General features: G+C 42.7%; 1 protein-coding gene and 6 non-coding genes across 7 annotated transcripts; all 7 read left to right on the forward strand.

The window, feature by feature from the left end:
- Positions 1-11,136: 11,136 nt before the first annotated feature.
- Positions 11,137-18,861, forward strand: ncl (nucleolin). Its single transcript, XM_014149857.2, has 16 exons — positions 11,137-11,416; positions 12,474-12,575; positions 12,663-12,777; positions 12,970-13,077; positions 13,452-13,559; positions 13,857-14,006; positions 14,486-14,569; positions 14,755-14,881; positions 15,226-15,362; positions 15,811-15,937; positions 16,042-16,178; positions 16,367-16,499; positions 16,815-16,960; positions 17,180-17,309; positions 17,638-17,924; positions 18,132-18,861. The coding sequence occupies exons 1-16, from the start codon at positions 11,399-11,401 to the stop codon at positions 18,191-18,193; spliced, it is 1,971 nt and encodes a 656-aa protein (XP_014005332.1). The 5' UTR covers positions 11,137-11,398; the 3' UTR covers positions 18,194-18,861.
- Positions 13,219-13,353, forward strand: LOC123727944 (small nucleolar RNA SNORA57). The gene has a single exon (XR_006759906.1). It is a non-coding gene; the product is annotated as a small nucleolar RNA SNORA57 (small nucleolar RNA).
- LOC123727940 (small nucleolar RNA SNORD82) lies at positions 13,706-13,778 on the forward strand. The gene has a single exon (XR_006759902.1). It is a non-coding gene; the product is annotated as a small nucleolar RNA SNORD82 (small nucleolar RNA).
- On the forward strand, positions 14,618-14,690 carry LOC123727941 (small nucleolar RNA SNORD82). The gene has a single exon (XR_006759903.1). It is a non-coding gene; the product is annotated as a small nucleolar RNA SNORD82 (small nucleolar RNA).
- On the forward strand, positions 15,017-15,153 carry LOC123727947 (small nucleolar RNA SNORA57). The gene has a single exon (XR_006759909.1). It is a non-coding gene; the product is annotated as a small nucleolar RNA SNORA57 (small nucleolar RNA).
- LOC123727938 (small nucleolar RNA SNORA75) lies at positions 16,618-16,748 on the forward strand. The gene has a single exon (XR_006759900.1). It is a non-coding gene; the product is annotated as a small nucleolar RNA SNORA75 (small nucleolar RNA).
- LOC123727939 (small nucleolar RNA SNORA75) lies at positions 17,351-17,484 on the forward strand. Its single transcript, XR_006759901.1, has one exon. It is a non-coding gene; the product is annotated as a small nucleolar RNA SNORA75 (small nucleolar RNA).
- Positions 18,862-19,134: the final 273 nt, after the last annotated feature.

The raw sequence follows: 19,134 nt of genomic DNA on the forward strand, positions 1-19,134 counted from the left end.
GAAGTTCAGCTACATTCTCACACAGCTCATTATTTTGGCAGTTTCTTCAGCTCATTCTCTAGGAACGTTATCTTGTTCTTGTTCAGAACTGTATGAAGCTGACAGACATTCTCTGACTATTTGTCGATCTTCTTTGATGTCACGTCCTGGCCAGTATAAGGGTTAATTGGTATTGTAGTTTGGTCAGGACGTGGCAGAGGGTATTCGTTTTATGTGGTTCGGGGTGGTGTGTTTTGTTGAAGGGGCATTTGGTTTAAGTATTCCGGGGTTTTTGGGCACTGTTTGGTTTTCAGGTATTCTATGTTTAGTCTAGTATGTCTGTTTCTATATTTGGTTAATTGGGGTTGGGACTCTCAGTTGAAGGCAGGTGTTGTCTATCTGCCTTTGATTGAGAGTCCCATATATTAGGGTGTGTTTGTTATTTGTGGGTGATTGTTCTGTGTTAGCCTTGTAGACTGTCAGTCGATCGTTATTTCTGTTTGTTATTTTGGTGTTCATTTTGTATTCATTAAAACGTCGAGATGAGCATTCACATACCTGCTGCGTTTTGGTCCTCTTTAACCGACGACAAGCGTGACATTTGATGTTTCTTCAGTAGCCTGCTCTATGATGGACTCTTTGGAGAACGTGGCGTCTTGTTTAGTAGTCAGGGACTGGATTACAGAGAAAATTTCAGACATGGAAATGTCCTCTTTCACTTTTTTCCCCCGGTGGATTTTTAATTGGGGTCTGAGGTAAAGAGGTTGCAAGGATCTCGTCCTGGTTTGTCTTGTTCTTTCTCTTGCTTGAGCTCACGGCATCTTGTGTATCCATGCTGCTCTCCTCGTAGCTAGCTAGCATGCCTGCTGTCTTCTGTGAGGCTTCGATATTCCATCTTCTGTTGTCTTTCTGTCGTGTTCTTCCCATTCAACTTGACAAAAACGAACTCTAAACTTGCCATATGTAGTTAAAACAAGTTATAGTTAGATTGATAGCCAATGTTAGACTGTTAACCACCTAACCCTCAAAGTTACTAGGACAAGCAAGAAAACACTCCCTCTCACAGCGACGCCATCTTTGCTCCACTCGGGCATGAGTATTAACAACACTGTGACATCATTGCGTGAGACCAATCGTTGAGTTCGGCCATTTGTAACTCCACCGTAGCCTGCTTGGTTCTATGTCAGTACCAGATATCAAACGAGGCTTGGTTCTAGGTAACTCCACCCACCGTAGCCTGCTTGGTTCTAGGTCAGTACCAGGCTTGGTTCCAGGAATCAAGCGGGCCATGGGCAAGTGGAAATTAAATAGGAACTGTGATTTTCACAGCACGGCAGTGGAAAAAAAATTCATAAGCGGCCTATATAATTTTAAAGCATCGATTTAAATTCTGTTTGTGTTATTATATGTATGAAAATACATCCTTAACTATTAGTTACTTTCTTAAGGACAGCCATGCTGATAGACAACGACCCTACATATAATTATGACATATTGGGAAGGGAACACAAGCACCTGTCTCATAATGTACACCTTATCCTAAAATAAACTTGCAGCAGTGGATCTATACCTGGGGTCAGGGCACATTTATTGCACCTGCAATTATATATAGTCAGATTCACCAAGCCTCAGCCATATTTGTATTGTATTAATCACGTTTTCATATTTTCTTGCTGCGGCTATCTGCCAAAACCTTTAAGGATATCCAGTAAAAAGCAAAAATAAACCTGAATTTCTATTGCCATTATCAGACCCTGTCAAGCAGATCCACTCAAGCTCTGTCAAGTTGGATGGGGAGCGTCGCTGCACAGCTATTTTCAGGTCCGGGTTCTAGCTGGGCCACTCAAGGACATTGAGACTTGTCCCGGAGCCACTTCTGCATTGTCTTGGCAGTGTGCTTAGGGTCATTGTCCTGTTGTTAGGTGAACCTTTGGCCCAGTCTGCTCTGGAGCAGGTTTTCATCAAGGCTCTCTCTGTACTTTCCTCCATTCATCTTTCCCTCGATCCTGACTAGTCTCCCAGTCCCTGCCGCTGAAAAACATCCCCACAGCATGGTGCTGCCACCACTATGCATCACCTTAGGGATGGTGCCAGGTTTCCTCCAGATGTAATGCTTGGCATTCAGGACAACGAGTTCAATCTTGGTTTCATCAGACTAGAGAATCTTGTTTCTCATGGTCTGAGAGTCCTTTAGGTGCCTTTTGGCCAACTCCAAGTAGGCTGTCATGTGCCTTTTATTGAGGAGTGGCTTTCGTCTATCCACTCTACCATAAAGGCCTGATTGGTGGAGTGCTGCAGAGATGGTTGTCCTTCTGGAAGGTTCTCCCATCTCCACGCAGGAACGCTAGAGCTCTGTCAGAGTGACCTTCGGGTTCTTGGTCACCTCCCTAATCAAGGCCCTTCTCTGATTGCTCAGTTTGGCCCGGGCGGCCAGCTCAAGGAAGAGTCTTGGTGGGTCCAAACTTCTTCCATTTAAGAATGATGGGAGGCCACTGTGTTCTTGGGGACCTTCAATGCTGCAGACATTTTTTGGTACCCTTCCTCAGATCTGTGCCTCGACACAATCCTGTCTTGGAGCTCTACAGACAATACCTTTGACTTCATGGTTTTGTTTTTGCTCTCACTCTCACAGCCTTGGTTTCTCAAATGATTGCCTCGCCTGGTTCACCAACTACTTCTCTGATAGAGGTCAGTGTGTCAAATCGGAGGGCCTGTTGTTGGGCCTCTGGCAGTCTCTATGGGGGTGCCACAGGGTTCAATTCTTGGGCTGACTCTTTTCTCTGTATACATCAATGATGTCGCTCTTGCTGCTGGTGAGTCTGATCCACCTCTATGCAGACGACACCATTCTGTATACATCTGGCCCTTCTTTGAACACTATGTTAACTACCCTCCAGATGAGCTTCAATGCCATACAACTCTCCTTCCGTGGCCTCCAACTGCTCTTAAATACAAGTAAAACTAAATGCATGCTCTTCAACCGATCGCTGCCTGCACCTGCCCGCCCGTCCAGCATCACTACTCTGGACGGTTCATACTTAGAATATGTGGACAACTACAAATACCTAGGTGTCTGTTAGACTGTAAACTCTCCTTCCAGACTCACATCAAACATCTCCAATCCAAAGTTAAATCTAGAATTGGCTTCCTATTTCGCAACAAAGCATCTTTCACTCATGCTGCCAAACATACCCTCGTAAAACTGACCATCCTACCGATCCTCGACTTCGGCGATGTAATTTACAAAATATCCTCCAATACCCTACTCAATAAATTGGATGCAGTCTATCACAGTGCCATCCGTTTTGTCACCAAAGCCCCATATACTACCCACCACTGCGACCTGTACGCTCTCGTTGGCTGGCCCTCACTTCATACTCGTCGCCAAACCCACTGGCTCCAGGTCATCTACAAGACCCTGCTAGGTAAAGTTCCCCCTTATCTCAGCTCGCTGGTCACCATAGCAGCACCCACCTGTAGCACGCGCTCCAGCAGGTATATCTCTCTGGTCACCCCCAAAGCCAATTCCTCCTTTGGCCGCCTCTCCTTCCAGTTCTCTGCTGCCAATGACTGGAACGAACTACAAAAATCTCTAAAACTGGAAACACTTATCTCCCTCACTAGCTTTAAGCACCAGCTGTCAGAGCAGCTCACAGATCACTGCACCTGTACATAGCCCATCTATAATTTAGCCCAAACAACTACCTCTTCCCCTACTGTATTTATTTATTTTGCTCCTTTGCACCCCATTATTTCTATTTCTACTTTGCACTTTCTTCCACTGCAAATCTACCATTCCAGTGTTTTACTTGCTATATTGTATTTACTTTGCCACCATGGCCTTTTTTGCCTTTACCTCCCTTATCTCACCTCATTTGCTCACTTTGTATATAGACTTATTTTTCTACTATATTATTGACTGTATGTTTGTTTTACTCCATGTGTAACTCTGTGTTGTTGTATGTGTCAAACTGCTTTGCTTTATCTTGGCCAGGTCGCAATTGTAAATGAGAACTTGTTCAACTTGCCTACCTGGTTAAATAAAGGTGAAATAAAATTAAATAAATAAAACATGCACTGTCAACTGTGGGACCTTATATAGCCAAGTGTGTGCCTTTCCAAATCATGTCCAATCAATTGAATTTACCACAGGTGAACTCCAGTCAAGTTGTAGAAACATCTCCAGGAGGATCAATGGAAACAGGATACACCTGAGCTCAATTTTGAGTCTCATAGCAAAGGGTCTGAATGCTTATGTAAATAAGGTATTTCTGTTTATTTGTTTGTTTGTTTTTTGCCAAAATGTCTAAACCTGTTTTAACATGTTATTACTTTGTCATTATAGGGTATTGTGTGAAAATAAAACGTCTATTTAATCCATTTTGAATTCAGGCTGTAATGTAACATGTGGAATAAGTCAAGGGGTATGAATACTTTCTGAAGGCACTGTAAAATGTATAAAAAAATGTTAAGTCATAAATATCTAATTTACATAAGTATTCACACCCCTGAGTCAATACATGTTAGAATCACCTTTGGCAGTGATTAAAGCTGTGAGTCTTTCTGGGTAAGTCTCTCAGAACTTTGCACACCTGGATTTTACAACATTTTCACATTATTATTTTAGAAATTCTTAAAGCTCTGTCGAGTTGGTTGTTGATCATTGCTAGGCAGCCATTTTCAACTCTTGCCGTAGATTTTCAAGCGGATTTAAGTCAAAACTGTAACTAGTCCACGCAGGAACATTCAATGTCGTCTTGGTAAGCAACTCCCGTGTAAATTTGGACTTGTGTTTTAGGTTATTGTCCTTCTGAAAGGTTCATTTGTCTCCCGGTGTCTATTGGAAATCAGACTGAACCAGATTTTCCTCTAGGATTTTGCAAGTGCTTAGCTCTTTTCCGTTTCTTTTTATCCTAAAAAAACTCCATAGTCCTTGCCGATGTCAAGTATACCCATAAAATGATGCAGCCATGTCAAGTATACCCATAAAATGATGCAGCCATGTCAAGCATACACATAACATGATGCAGCCACCAACATGCTTCAAAATATGAAGAGTGGTACTCAGTGATGTGTTGTGTTGGATTTGCCCCAAACATGACACTTTGAATTCAGGACATAAAATGTATTTCTTTGCCACATTCTTTGCAGTTGTTGATCCATCCTCAGTTTTCTCCTACCACAGCCATTAAACTCTGCAACTGTTCAAAGTCACCATTAGCCTCATGGTGAAATCCCTGAGTGGTTTCCTTCCTCTCCGGCAACTGAGTTAGGAAGGACGCCTGTATCTTTATAGTGACTGGATGTTTTACCAACTTACTGTACCAGTAGGTGCCCTTCTTTGCAAGGGATTGTAAATTCTCCCTGGTCTTTGTGGTTCAACCTGTGTTTCAAATTCACTGCTCGACTGAGGGACCTTACAGATAATTGTGTGTGCTGTGTACAATTATGTTAAACACTATTATTGCACACAGAGTGAGTCAATGCAACTTATTATGTGACTTGTTAAGCACATTTTTACTCCTGAACTTATGTAGGCTTGCCATAAAGGGGTTGAATACTTATTGACTCAAGACATTTCAGCTTTTCATTTTTAATTAACTTGAAAACATAATTCCACTTTGGCATTGTGGGGTACAGCATCCCTAGCCGCGTCCTCAGAGCATGCGCAGACCAGCTGGCTGGAGTGTTTACAGACATATTCAATCTCTCCCTATTCCTGTCTGCTGTCCCCACTTGCTTCAAGATGTCCACCATTCTTCCTGTACCCAAGAAAGCAAAGGTAACTGAACTAAATTACTATCGCCCTGTAGCACTCACTTCTGTCATCATGAAGTGCTTTGAAAGGCTAGTTAAGGATCATATCACCTCTACCTTACCCAACACCCTAGACCCACTTAAATTTGCTTACCGCCCCAATAGGTCCACAGACGATGCAATCACCATCGCACTGCACACTGCCTTAGCCCATCTGGACAAGAGGAATACCTACGTCAGAATGATGTTCATTGACTACAGCTCAGTATTCAACACCATAGTACCCTCAAAGCTCATCATCAAGCTGGAGGCCCTGGGTCTCAACCCCTCCCTGTGCAACTGGGTCCTGGACTTTGACAGGCCGCCCCCAGGTGGTGAAGGTAGGAAACAACATCTCCACTTCGCTGACCCTCAACACAGGGGCCCCACAAGGGTGTGTGCTCAGCCCTCTCCTGTACTTCCTGTTCACCCACGACTGCGTGGCCACGCACGCCTCCAACTCAGTCATTAAGTTTGCAGACGACACAACAGTAGTGGGCTTGATCACCAACAATGACGAGACAGCCTACAGGGAGGAGGTGAGGGCACTCGGAGTGTGGTGTCGGGAAAACAACCTCTCACTCAACGTCAACAAAACAAAGGAGATGATCGTGGACTTCAGGAAACAGCAGAGGGAGCACCCCCCTATCCACATCGAAGGGACAGCAGTGTAGGGACAGTAGTGGAGAAGGTGGAAAACTTTAAGTTCCTGAGCATACACATCACAGACAAACTGAAATGGTCCACCCACACAGACAGTGTGGTGAAGAAGGCACAACCGCGCCTCTTTAACCTCAGGAGGCTGAAGAAATTTGGCTTGTCACCAAAAATGTGGATTGTACAGATGCACAATCCAGAGAATTCTACCTGCCATCCAGGACACCTACAGCACCTGATGTCACAGGAAGGCCAAAAAGATCATCAAGGACAACAACCACCCGAGCTACTGCCTGTTCCCCCCGCTATCATCCAGAAGGCAAGGTCAGTACAGATGCATCAAAGCTGGGACCGAGAGATTGAGAAACAGCTTCTATCTTAAGGCCATCAGACTGCTAAACAGCAATCACTAACTCGGAGAGGCTGCTGCCTACATTGAGATCCAATCACTAGACACTTTTAATAAATGGATCACTGGTCACTTTAAACAATGCCACTCTAAATAATGCCACTTTAATAATGTTTACATTTCTTACATTACTCATATCACATGTATATACTGTATTGAGACCCAATCACTGGACACTTTAATAAATGGATCACTAGTCACTTTAAATAATGCCACTTTAATAATGTTTACATATCTTACATTACTCATATCACATGTATATACTGTATTTTATACCATCTACTGCACCTTGCCTATGCCACTCGGCCGTCGCTCATCCATATACTTATATGTACATGTTCTCATTCACCCCTTTAGATTTGTGTGTATTAGGTAGTTGTTGGGGAATTGTTGGAACTAGAAGCACAAGCATTTCGCTACACTCGCATTAACATCTGCTAACCATGTGTATGTGACCAATAAAATTTGATTTGATTTGAGGAAGAGTATATAACCTCTTTATCAAATTATAGACCTGTCACTGTTTTGCTGTATGACATCGAGTTGATTTTTTTTATTTTTAACCTTTATTTACACAGGTTTTTTCTCATTGAGATAATATCTCTTTTCCAAGATAGACCTGGTCCAATAGCTGCAAGGGGAACAACATTTCAGACAAAACAACTTACATACACTAACACAACATTAAACAAAACTATAAACACACATACAGTACAAAAATTACATATTACATTTAAAAACACAAAAATCTTGACTAAAAACAGCTGGCCTAAAAACAATTACACCCTTCTATGATATATACATCGATCAAGTGTTTAAACTCCACCAACGAAACTAGATCATCACATTTTAAAATGTTCAGGAGAGAATTCCAGGACCACGGAGCTGAGTAACTAAAACTATTTCTACCATGACCTGTTCTAATTTTTGGTACTGTTAGAAGCAAATCAGAATGGGACCGCAATTAATATTTAGTTACTGACCTGACTAAAAAAGAACAGAGATAAAATGGCATTTGACCCAATATGGCCTTATAAATCAGTGTATACCAGTGTTTAAGGCTACGCAAGGTCAATGACGACCAGCCAACAGCGCTGTAGAGATCACAATGATGTGTTAGACGTTTCTGATTTGTAATGAACCTGAGGGCTGCATGATACACTGAATCAAGTGCTCTCAGGGTACTGGCTGAGGCCTGCATATATATAACATCACTCAAATCTAAAACCGACAGTAATGTACATTGTACCAGCTCCTTCCTGGCCTCAAAAGAAAAACAAGCCTTATGCCGGTAATAAAATCCTATTTTCAGCTTGAGCTTCCTTATCAAGTTCTCTACATGCACAGTGAAGCTCAGCTTATCATCAACCCACACACCCAAATATTTGTACACTTTAACTTGCTCTATAGTATGTCCAGCCAATGTAGCAATGACATGATTTGTAACATGCCTGACATTTGAAAATACCATGCATTTTGTTTTACCCGAATTTAGAATCAGCTTTAAATCATACAGATTCTGTTGTATGATGTTAAATGCTCTTTGGGCATTTTCAAAGGCTAAAGATAAACTACTACCGTTTGAATAAAGAACAGTATCATCTGCAAAAAAATTAACATCTGCTGTTTCAATAGAATCCCAAATGTTGTTGATATATAAAATGAACAACAGTGGGCCCAAAATAGAACCTTGCGGAACACCTGAGCACACCTCTATGGACTCGATTTGATAGCTAATTTATAAACCAATCTAGAGCATGACCAGTAATTCCACAACATTTTAACCTTTGCACCAACACAGAATGGTCCACGGTGTCAAAAGCCTTCGACAAATCAATAAAAACAGACACACAATGTAACTTCTTATCAAGAGCACAGTGGATGTCATTTAAAACCTTCAATGTTGCTGAAACAGTGCTGTGGCCAGACCTAAAACCTGATTGCATTCCATTTAAGATGTTGTTTTCTTGGAAGTAGGTCTTTAGCTGCCTACTAACTAAGAACTCCAGTACCTTTGATAGTACAGACAATTTTGATATGGGTCGATAGTTGTCAAGTAGCGAGGGATCTCCACCTTTCAGGAGAGGCAGTACAAAAGCAGATTTCCATAACTTGGGGATTTCCTTAACATCAAGCGTAAGGTTAAAAATACATGTTAAGGGGGGAGCAATGATGTCTGCAGCTAGGTGTAGGAGGCGGGGGCCAGGGGATTTTTTTAAATCAATTTCTTTCAGGGCTTTACACACTTCTGAAACAGAGAAGGATGAAAAGGAGAACCTGGTGAAGGAGTGCACAGGGGTGTCAGGTAAATTTATAGAGGGCTCAATTATACCTCTGACCTTTTCAAATAAACTGCCTGCGTCTAAAAAATGCTGGTTCAAGGCTTTCAGAATGGAGGTTCTCTCAGTTACAATCTGTGTGTCGACCAACAATTGTTTACGAAGCTGTGTTCTTTTCTGCACTCCAAACCTTTCACTACTTGCCAAAATTTGGATGGATTATTTACATTTTGTGATGTAGATTTCAGGTAGTGGTCTGCTTTCAATTTACGGATCATAGCCACACCCATATTTCGAAGACGTTTAAAAGCCATCCAATCATCTGCCAAACCAGTCCCTCTTGCTTTAGCCCACATAGCATTTCGTTCCCGTATGATTTTTGTAAGTTCCTTAGTAAACCAAGGGTTCTCTCTGCCCTTAATCTTGAATTTTTTAAAAGGGGTTCAAATCCAAATAGCTATGTATGAATACAAATGGTAATTTCAATCTAGAATTTTTAACCACCTTCGAACAATTTATTGAGCATTTTGGTATATTATTTAGACAAATCAACACATATTGCAATTATAGCTGTCTAGTTGGGTGGAATGTACAAATATATACATAATTACATTAATATAATGTATAGGCATGGTGGACTAAGGAAGCCATTGTAGGCCTACATTGGACATGCATAGCCCAAGTCCTCAAGGGTATTATTTTTGCAGTTATGTAATTATTCAATGTTTTTAAATAGATGACCTGTATGATGAACAAAGAAATTACATTTAAATATCAAACGTGTAATTCACTATTGTCGATTAATTCGAGTAACTACTTTTTTTTTAAACTTTTTTTTTGTCAATCGCAAACCTCGTGCACGTGAAGAACATACGCAGACAAATATGCAAATGTTTGATCTGTGAGTGGAGAGGATTGTAAATGTGGGCGGAGTTCAGTGCACGCACAGAGCAGGAAGGTAAATTTGTGTGGCCTAAAAAAAAAAAAAAAAAAGTTTGTTCACAAGGCTCATGCAAAGTCAGTAACAGTATGAAGATAGGCAGAAACTGCTTCTACTATAGAAATCCCCCGATCACGCTTGTAAGGCGACGTCGGCTATCTAAAACTCATGAGCAGAATACGTCATCTGGTCTGAACGGTCGTCACGCTCCGATATTTAAAAGTCGTTTTTAAAGAAAATGAAAACGTGTCAGTTTGTCACTTCCAATAGGTTTGAGTAATAACATGTCCAACTGCTTAAGACTTTGGCTCGAATCTAGGTTGTGCCTTTAGATTTCAAGAAAACGACCAGTTAATAAGGAGGAATTGTTCACTTCTTGCATTGACTTCTCAAATTCCCGGTCTGCTTCACATGCGGTTCGGAAAGTCTCGCTTTAGAAACTCTTGTGGCTCAAAGCCTGCGCAGATTCCCTGATCTGTAATAAATATGAAGCGTATAATGTCTTCATCATTATACCAGTCACAGTTCTGTTGTATAACGTAGAGTTGATATAGATCAGATAATTAGTGCAGTGCTGAACATCAGCACACTAGTCAAGAAGAAGCACGTGGTTGATAGGCAGCTGGAGGAGACCACGTGGCTCAAATCGAAACAGCTGTGTATCAATACAGTGTCATTTCAATCGACAAATGTTAACCAATTCGAGCAATTTATTGAGCATTATAGTGTATTATTGGACAAATCGACATATAATTACATTTTAGCTGTCTAATACCTAGGTGGCATGTACAAACATATATACACAATGGCTTCAATATATGTGTAGGCATGGTGGACCAAGGACGCTTCACCATTATAGGCTTACATTGGACATGCATAGCAAAGCCCAAAACCCTCAAAGATATTATTTTTTGCAGTTATATAATTAGTCAAATGTGAACAAAGAAATATAATTGAAATAATCAAGCGTGTGATTCAACGATGCCCGATTCGTTTAAAATTCACATTCGACTTAACTGCTTTTTTTCCGGGGGGGGGGGCTTGTTTTTTTAAATCAACTGCAAATCCGCGTGCACGTGAAAAAAGCCTCCATACGCAGACAACTATGCAAATGTTTGATCTGTGAGTGGAGGGAGATTGTAAATGTGGGCGGAGTTTAGGGCACGCGCAGAGCAGGAAAGTAACCCGCGCGTCTCTCTACGTATCTGTCTTTCTTCCTCGGTGTTCGAAAGAGTCGGTTGGGCCACGTGCAGCGGAACAGTAAATCCGTTTTTTTTCCCGGGGTTGTTGAGCTTTTAAATAAATATTCTACACGTCCAAAATCGTCCGAACGCAACCATGGTGAAATTAGCTAAGGTAAGACAATTTCGTATACTCTATGTTTGTGACTCAAATCGTGTGGTTTGTCAATGCGGGTGTATTTCTTTTTTTAAATCCAAAATGAAGTATCCTGTATTGCAAAGACGACAGTCCCGACATTAGAAAATGGCAGAGAAACACGCATTATGTTGGCTTGTCCATTTTAATTCTACTACTTAGCCAAAAAATAGATAATATTTGATGTTAAGCCTGATACAATCGTAGTTTTATGGCCTTAATTATTGGAGGTTAAGCAGTTAAACGTTTTCTCGACCCAGATTTGATCAGCCATGTTTTCTCATTGCACTCTGCTCTTACAGTTCTGCCTAAAATGGCCATACATGCGCGTTCGCGAATCAAGCGTGCTCTTTCGTACCCTGCTGGCTCGCTCGTTCGTTAACTAGTCAACAACTTATTTATGTAATTTTAATAATGGTGTGTATTTTTTTTATGGAGTTATGACAAATATTTTATTTGTTCGATCTAAGAGAAGTTGGAACTGACTTCTGTAAGGCAATGTGCTGCCATACGTTTAGCTAGCTAATGCTAACTAGCTGGCTAGCCAAAATGTTTTGAGGTCTGTCGTGTAATATGTTCGTTATTTATGAACTTAATGTTTCTTCAACTGGGCATATTGCTTGTTAAACGTGGCGACAAATTGAGACGCCAATTTGGAGTACAACAAAACTAACTAAATAATTAACGTTAGCAGTTAGCTAACTAGCGCCGTACTTATGCTCTCCACGTGGGTTGTGCACCAGCCCCCAAATGCCACACACGAGGTACAAGCCCAAGTTACAAGCGTCTAGACAAACGTTAAAGTGACGATGACCCGTGTGAATGGTTTGTCACATTCGCTCGAAATTGTCTGAAATTAAGTGAATAGGTTAGTTACTGACATTTAAAATACCTTTTTTTTCTCCTTTCATATGTTCATAGCAAGTCGCTTTTGTTTTCAGGTAAATGGCTAGCAAGTAAAACCACTGGACAACTTCTAGATTTGACTTATTGTCCATAACTTTTAATGCTGAACCTACATTTCCAATTTTAATAGGCAGCAAAGAAACAGGCTAACCCCAAGAAAAAGGCCCCACCACCTCCTAAAGAGGTGGAAGAGGAATCCAGTGAAGAAGAAAGTGATGAGGAGGAGGAAGAGGTAAGACTAACCACTCAAGTGGACACACTCTCTCTCTCCAGAAAAATAACTTGGTTTTAATGTGTTGACACTGTTCATATGTTCCAGGCCCCACCAAAAGCAGTAGCGAAGAAGGCTGTCACACCAGCCAAGCCAGCACCGAAAGCAGCTAAAAATGGGAAAGCAGCAAAAAAAGCAGAAAGTGAAGAGGATGATGACTCCGGTAAGAACCTTGTCATTTTCTGTACTTAATTGATGGTAGATATTGAATTAGGCTCTCGATCGGCAGCATTCATTTCAAAGGAACTGTTTAAACGCTTCCATTCGTGGTTCTGTTTAGTGAAGTTACGGACCATCAATGATTGTAGTTTTGGTGACTTAAATTACACTTCCCTGACACTTGTTGCCCTTTCAGAGGAAGAGTCTGAGGAGGAAGCCCCCCCACCCAAAAAGACCCCAGCCAAAGCCACACCTGCGAAGAAAGCTCCAGCCAAGGCAGAAGAGTCAGATGATGATGATGAGGGTATGAGTCTTTGCCCATATTTAATTTTTCTATCGGATACACAATGAAAGTCACAGGACAATTAATGATGGTTGGGGACACCAGTCTCAGTGGTTTATGGTTTGAAAGATGATACATTTACTTTACTATTAACCGGGATCCCCTCCATTTCTTGGCACACCTGTAGTTGCTCAGTACTCACGTGTGATTGTACGGAGGTAGAACAAAGCCAGTGCTATGTCTTCGGTACCAGTGTGTTATCGTCTGCTGGTCCTATCCTCAATCGCTGGCACACTTGAAGCCTAATTGATAAGTTCTATATGCACCGTTAAATGGTTTTACCAACTAGGCTGAAATTAGGATTTTTTTTTTTAATGTTACACTCTTGTCTGTAGATGAAGAATCTGAGGAGGAGGCCCCGCCCCCAAAGAAGGCTGCCGCCAAGCCCTCAGTGAAGGTCACTGCAGCCAAGGAGGAGTCTGACGAAGACGACGATGATGATGGTAAGGATGGGGGGCCAGCTGTCTATCTTGGGCGTTGCACGTAGGGCTTATTGGTTGAAAGAATGGGTGGCACGCAACATTATGGTAGTTCTTTCAATGTGGTACAGGCCACACTGGCCGATCAATATAGGGGTCAGCTGAGCACAAGCACACTTGATGAACAACAAGGGACTTAATACTGAATGTATTTGATGTCACTACTTATTTGATCTGATGTGCCCAATCCCTGGTCAGTAAATGGTCTGTAGTTGATGATTTGGGTCTAATGAGACTAAAGCCACCTGTTGTGCCGTCCAGACTCTGAGGAAGAGGAGATGGACACCACCCCGGCACCCGCAGCAAAGAAAGCAGGCATGGTCAAGGCTAAGGAGGAGTCTGATGATGAAGATGAGGAGGAGGAGGAAGATGATGAGGAGGAAGATGATGATGACGATGAGGAGGAAGATGGTAAGTAATATTTTGTGACGATGGTTTATTTTTATTACTCATCTGGTGAAAGGGGTGTCATGGTCTCCGGCAGTCACCACAGCTGGGTATTATTGCCCTTACACCACGTTCACATGTTAGTCAGTACTCTGAAATGTCCGACTTGCTAATATGTTGTAGGTAAACACATGCCACATTCAACCAGTTATCAAGTTGGACATTTCCGTTTCCTAGTTGTGACTAGCAGGTGAAGGTGACATTAGCCCCTGCCTTCACCTTTTTGGTGTTGGCACATCTAAGGGAGAAAGGGCTGGGACTGAAATGCATAAGGGCTGTAGATTTTAATTCAGGACAGGTTATGGTTAACTTTTCTTCCTGACACTGCAAGGATTTCAAAGATGGTCAAGTACAGAGCATGTCTATATGAAAGATTCCCCCCCCCTCACCTCTGTTATTTGGTTAAGGTTTTTGGTTCCTAAGCAGGCTGTTTTGTTCCACAGAGGCCCCAGCGACTCCTGCAAAGAGGAAGGCTGACAACAAAAAGGAGACCCCGCCTGCCAAGAAGGCCAAGTCCGAAAGCGATGGTAAGCCTTAGATTCAGCCCTCCAACACCTGCTCCCACACTGAACCACAATATGCATGATGAACAACAAGGGACTTAATACTGATTCATTTGATGTCACCTTCATGTTATTCTGACTGTGTTCATAGGTTGCCGTTGATGACGATCATTTAATGCGTGACCTAATTGTTAATGTTTCCCCCTCAGAAACATTCTGTCTATTTATTGGCAACCTGAACTCAAACAAGGACTTTGATGAAATCAAAGAAGCCTTGGCAGCTTTCTTCTCAAAGAAGAACCTTGACGTTCAGGATGTCAGACTTGGTGCATCAAAGTAAGTGACGGTGGATTCCTATGTTATGATGACCCACTCAGGACTTCTGATCATTCCTACTTTTCAATTGGCCAGACAAAAATGGCATTCTTGATGGGGATAAGGTAGTTGATTTGACTTCATTAACTGGGATCCCCTCCATTTCTTGGCACACCTGTAGTTGCTCAGTACTCACGTGTGATTGTACGGAGGTAGAACAAAGCCAGTGCTATGTCTTCGGTACCAGTGTGTGTCATCGTCTGCTGGTCCTATCCTCAATCGCTGGCACACTTGAAAAAGACAATGAAGCCTAATTGATGGGTTTTATATGCAGTCTTCTAATGCACGCTTGTCTTGCGCACCAGGAAGTTTGGCTACGTAGAATTTGGCTCCGCGGAGGACATGCAGACGGCCTTGGAGCTGAACGGCAAGAAGTGCATGGGACAGGAGTTGAAGATGGACAAGGCCCGCAGCAAAGGGAACTCCCAGGAGGAGAAGAAAGGTAGGGGGCTTTTCCCTGCAGACACAGATGTGCGCTCTTGGCTGAAGTGAGAAAGCCATAGACATCTGTGCTTGTTCAACAGCCTAGATTTACACTTCTGTTACTTCTGAACACTAACTTAGAATGATGTTTTGATTCTTGCTTGAACAGACTATTAACTATTTTGGATGCAGCTGTTAGCTAGAATGCTAATGCTCATTGCCGGGCTGTAGCAAAGGCTGGCCAGAGCCATTTGGCAGGACATTCATACAAACCTTTTGAATTCTATAATTCAAAAGTAGTATGCAACATGGAAATGGGGGCTTTTTTTGCTGGTCTTTTAAGACCTCACCTGTGTTGGGTCACAACTCGTGCACATCGCCCTATTGTGTCAATGTTTGTAAACACAGGAAGCTGTCTACTGTATCATCACAATGGGAATATTCATGCTCATCTTCTCGTTTAACAGATAGGGACGCACGGACCTTATTTGTGAAAAACCTGCCCTTCTCGGCCACAGAAGACGATTTGAAGGAAGTGTTTGCGGATGCTGTTGAAATCAGAATACCCCCAGGCCAGGATGGTTCCAACAGAGGGTGAGGACTTGCCTCTATATCCTGGTTAATGTATTTGCATATTGTATCTTTTCTTAATGCCTGATTATATTAGTAAATATAACCAAGCTGCATTTTCCCCACAGCATTGCCTATATTGCGTTCAAGACTGAAGCCATTGCGGACAAGATGCTAACAGAGGCCCAGGGCGCCGATGTCCAGGGACGCTCCATCATGGTCGACTACACAGGCATCAAGAGCCAGAAGGGAGGCAGACCACCAGGTACGCACCACCGACTACAGGACCGTTTAGTTCTTCAATCAGGACCAGTCGTGATGCAACATTTTCTTCCTGAAACTCTGTGATGATTTCAAAGATAGTCAAGTACTGAAATACTGGTCTGCAATATATACTTCCATGGTGCTGATGCACACCAACATCTACCTTAATCATCTTGTTCCTTCTCTCAGCTCAGGCAGCTGCTGAAAGCAAGACCCTCATCGTTAACAACCTGTCCTACAGTGCTACAGAAGACTCCCTTCAGAGTGCATTCGAAGGGGCTGTTTCCATCAGAGTACCACAGAACAACGGCAGGCCCAAAGGGTGAGTGGGGGGGGTTCCCACAGCATCACCTTAGTTTAGGGGGTTTTGTTTGGTCAACTGTAGTGCCTAGAGCTCTGTTGGATGTGACCTCATGGGATGGGTCAGACCGCACCCCCAGGGCTTCTCATGAGCTCCTCTCTGCCAATCAGTGGCGTTGTATGGATTCGCACGAGAAGTAGAGACTAATCACAAAATGAACAGGCACCCCTAATCTCAACAGGTGTTGCCTATGTCTGCTGTGAAACAATGTAACCTCATCACACCCCCCCCCAATAGTGGTATGTTCCTGAACCTATTTGTTTCTCTCCTGTGCAGGTTTGCTTTTGTAGAGTTTGAGAGTGCAGAGGCAGCCAAGGAGGCGCTGGAGAACCTTAATGGAACAGAGATTGAGGGCAGGCAAATCCGGCTAGAGTATAGCCAGAACAGTGGAGGGAGAGACGCTGGAGGCAGAGGAGGATCCGGTAGGTTTTACTTCTCCATATTTAAAACTTTTTTGTTGTTGTCAGTCTGTAGTTGTAGACTTGTCAATTAGAAAGGAAGTTGGGTTCTTGGCTACTGTATGAGTGGTATGGCTCATCCAGCTATCTTAAGATGTATGTACTAATAGTAAGTCTCTCTGGATAAGAATGTCTGTTAAATGTAGCATTGATAACATTTTTTTCACCCCCCTTCGTTGCCAGGAGGTCCCACAAAAACCCTGTTTGTCAGAGGGCTATCTGGAGACACCACAGACCAGTCACTCAGAGACGCCTTTGACAGTGCCACTGGAGCCCGAGTGGTGACAGACCGTGACACAGGCAATTCTAAATGGTAAATGATGTTGTAACTGTAACACTACTATAGCCTTGGACTTCTTCTCATGAGCTCCTCCTGTCCACACGGTGACAGTGAATGGATTCGCACGAGAAGTAGAGCCAAATCACAGTCAAACAGGCTCCTACCTTGAACTCAGTGGCAGTGTGCCCATGTCTGATGTGAAACAAAACTACTAGATGGTAGCAATAGTCCTCTAGTTGTGACTAAAGGACTACTGCATTTGCATTGCAAATCAATTGTGCTTGTGAGATATCACCTGTTCCTTTCTGCAGACATGCATTTTTCTTTCCTCCCTTCATTTGTCACCTTCCTTCCCCTCCAGCTTTGGCTTTGTCGACTTTGACAGCGAGAACGACTGTAAGGCTGCCAAAGAGGCCATGGAGGGTGGCGAAATTGACGGCAGCAGCGTGAACCTGGACTACGCCAAGCCAAAGGGCGACAGCGGTGGATTCCGTGGGGGTCGCGGAGGCTTCGGCGGTGGCAGGGGAGGTCGCGGTGGTGGATTTGGCCGTGGCGGTGGTGGTTTCGGCGGTGGCAGGGGAGGACGTGGCGGTGGCTTCAGGGGAGGCAGAGGAGGTGACCGCGGGGGTGGACGTGGTGGATTCAGAGGTAAAGGTTCAAAGTTTGGCTCTTGTGCTGCGTAGACCAGAGATGATGTATACTTTTCACTCTGATATCTTGTGATGAATCTCATAGATAGTAGGTACTGATCTGGTTGAATGAACTGCTAAAGCAGTCTCCTTAACTTAGACCATTGTGTTAATGTGCTGTTTTCAAAGGAACAGACCGTAACTTGTTTTATTTCCCCCCCCCCAGGTGGAAGAGGCGGTGGATTCGGAGATAAGCCCCAGGGCAAGAAGATCAAATTTGATGATTAAAAATCCCTGTCTATTTTACTGTTTTGAAAAGACTCTGTTTTCATCACCGTACCCATACGCTGGCAGAGCCTTTTGGACATTCCAGAAAGCTTCATTGATGTATAACTGTAATGGGCTCTCTACCGCCCTGCACCAACCTTTTCACCCTCTCAGCTTGAGAGCTGCCTGTCAGTTTTGCATTGTCCTTCCTGCATCATCCATATGAGTTTGTTTTTCCCAAAAGAGTTAGTGGAATGTCTGGCAACCCTGTTTGCTGTGAAAAAGCCCTGTTTGTTCAGGTACATATTGTACATTCAACAATTTGTATTTCATTTTACCTTTTTTGTAAGAAAGTCCTTTATCCTTTAATATCCTTGTTTTGTTCTAGTTTGCTCTAGGTGAGACTGTATAACGGTAAAATGTGCGAGGCATATTGTAATGGATGGAAGATTAAATCAGCCCATGTCTGTTGGGCGTTTAGAATCTCGTAAATCGGTGTTTTGTCATGTTTTGGGTGGGGTACAGTCAATGTCTTTAGAAGTCAGAGGTACTAGAGGCCTCAAATAACGTTATTAAAAAAAAATGTATCATATGATATTTGTAGTGCATTGACTAAATCTTGCTGTTTGAAAATGTAAGGTTTTCACAAATGTGATTGAATAAACCGAAGTGGTGATTTTTTTTTTAAAGTCTTTTGACCTTTCCTTTCATAATACTCTGGCGCTTCCAAATAATAATTTGTACTTTTCCTGTTTTGGCTGGGTTATTTTTGAAGAGGTTAAACGAACTTGGTGAGACATGAGTAAGTTGACTAATGACAAGCATGAGGTGGCGCTAACTCCTTTAGGTAGTTAAAGAGAACCGATTGAGCCCAGGATCATTCTCAAAGGTGCCCTGATAACAGTAAATATAAAGAGGAAAAATGCACCATTTGAGCAAAGCTGCCACTGTCCTAAACACTT

The sequence above is a fragment of the Salmo salar genome, chromosome ssa16 (genome assembly GCF_905237065.1).
Source record: "Salmo salar chromosome ssa16, Ssal_v3.1, whole genome shotgun sequence".
Classification (NCBI taxonomy): domain Eukaryota; kingdom Metazoa; phylum Chordata; class Actinopteri; order Salmoniformes; family Salmonidae; genus Salmo; species Salmo salar.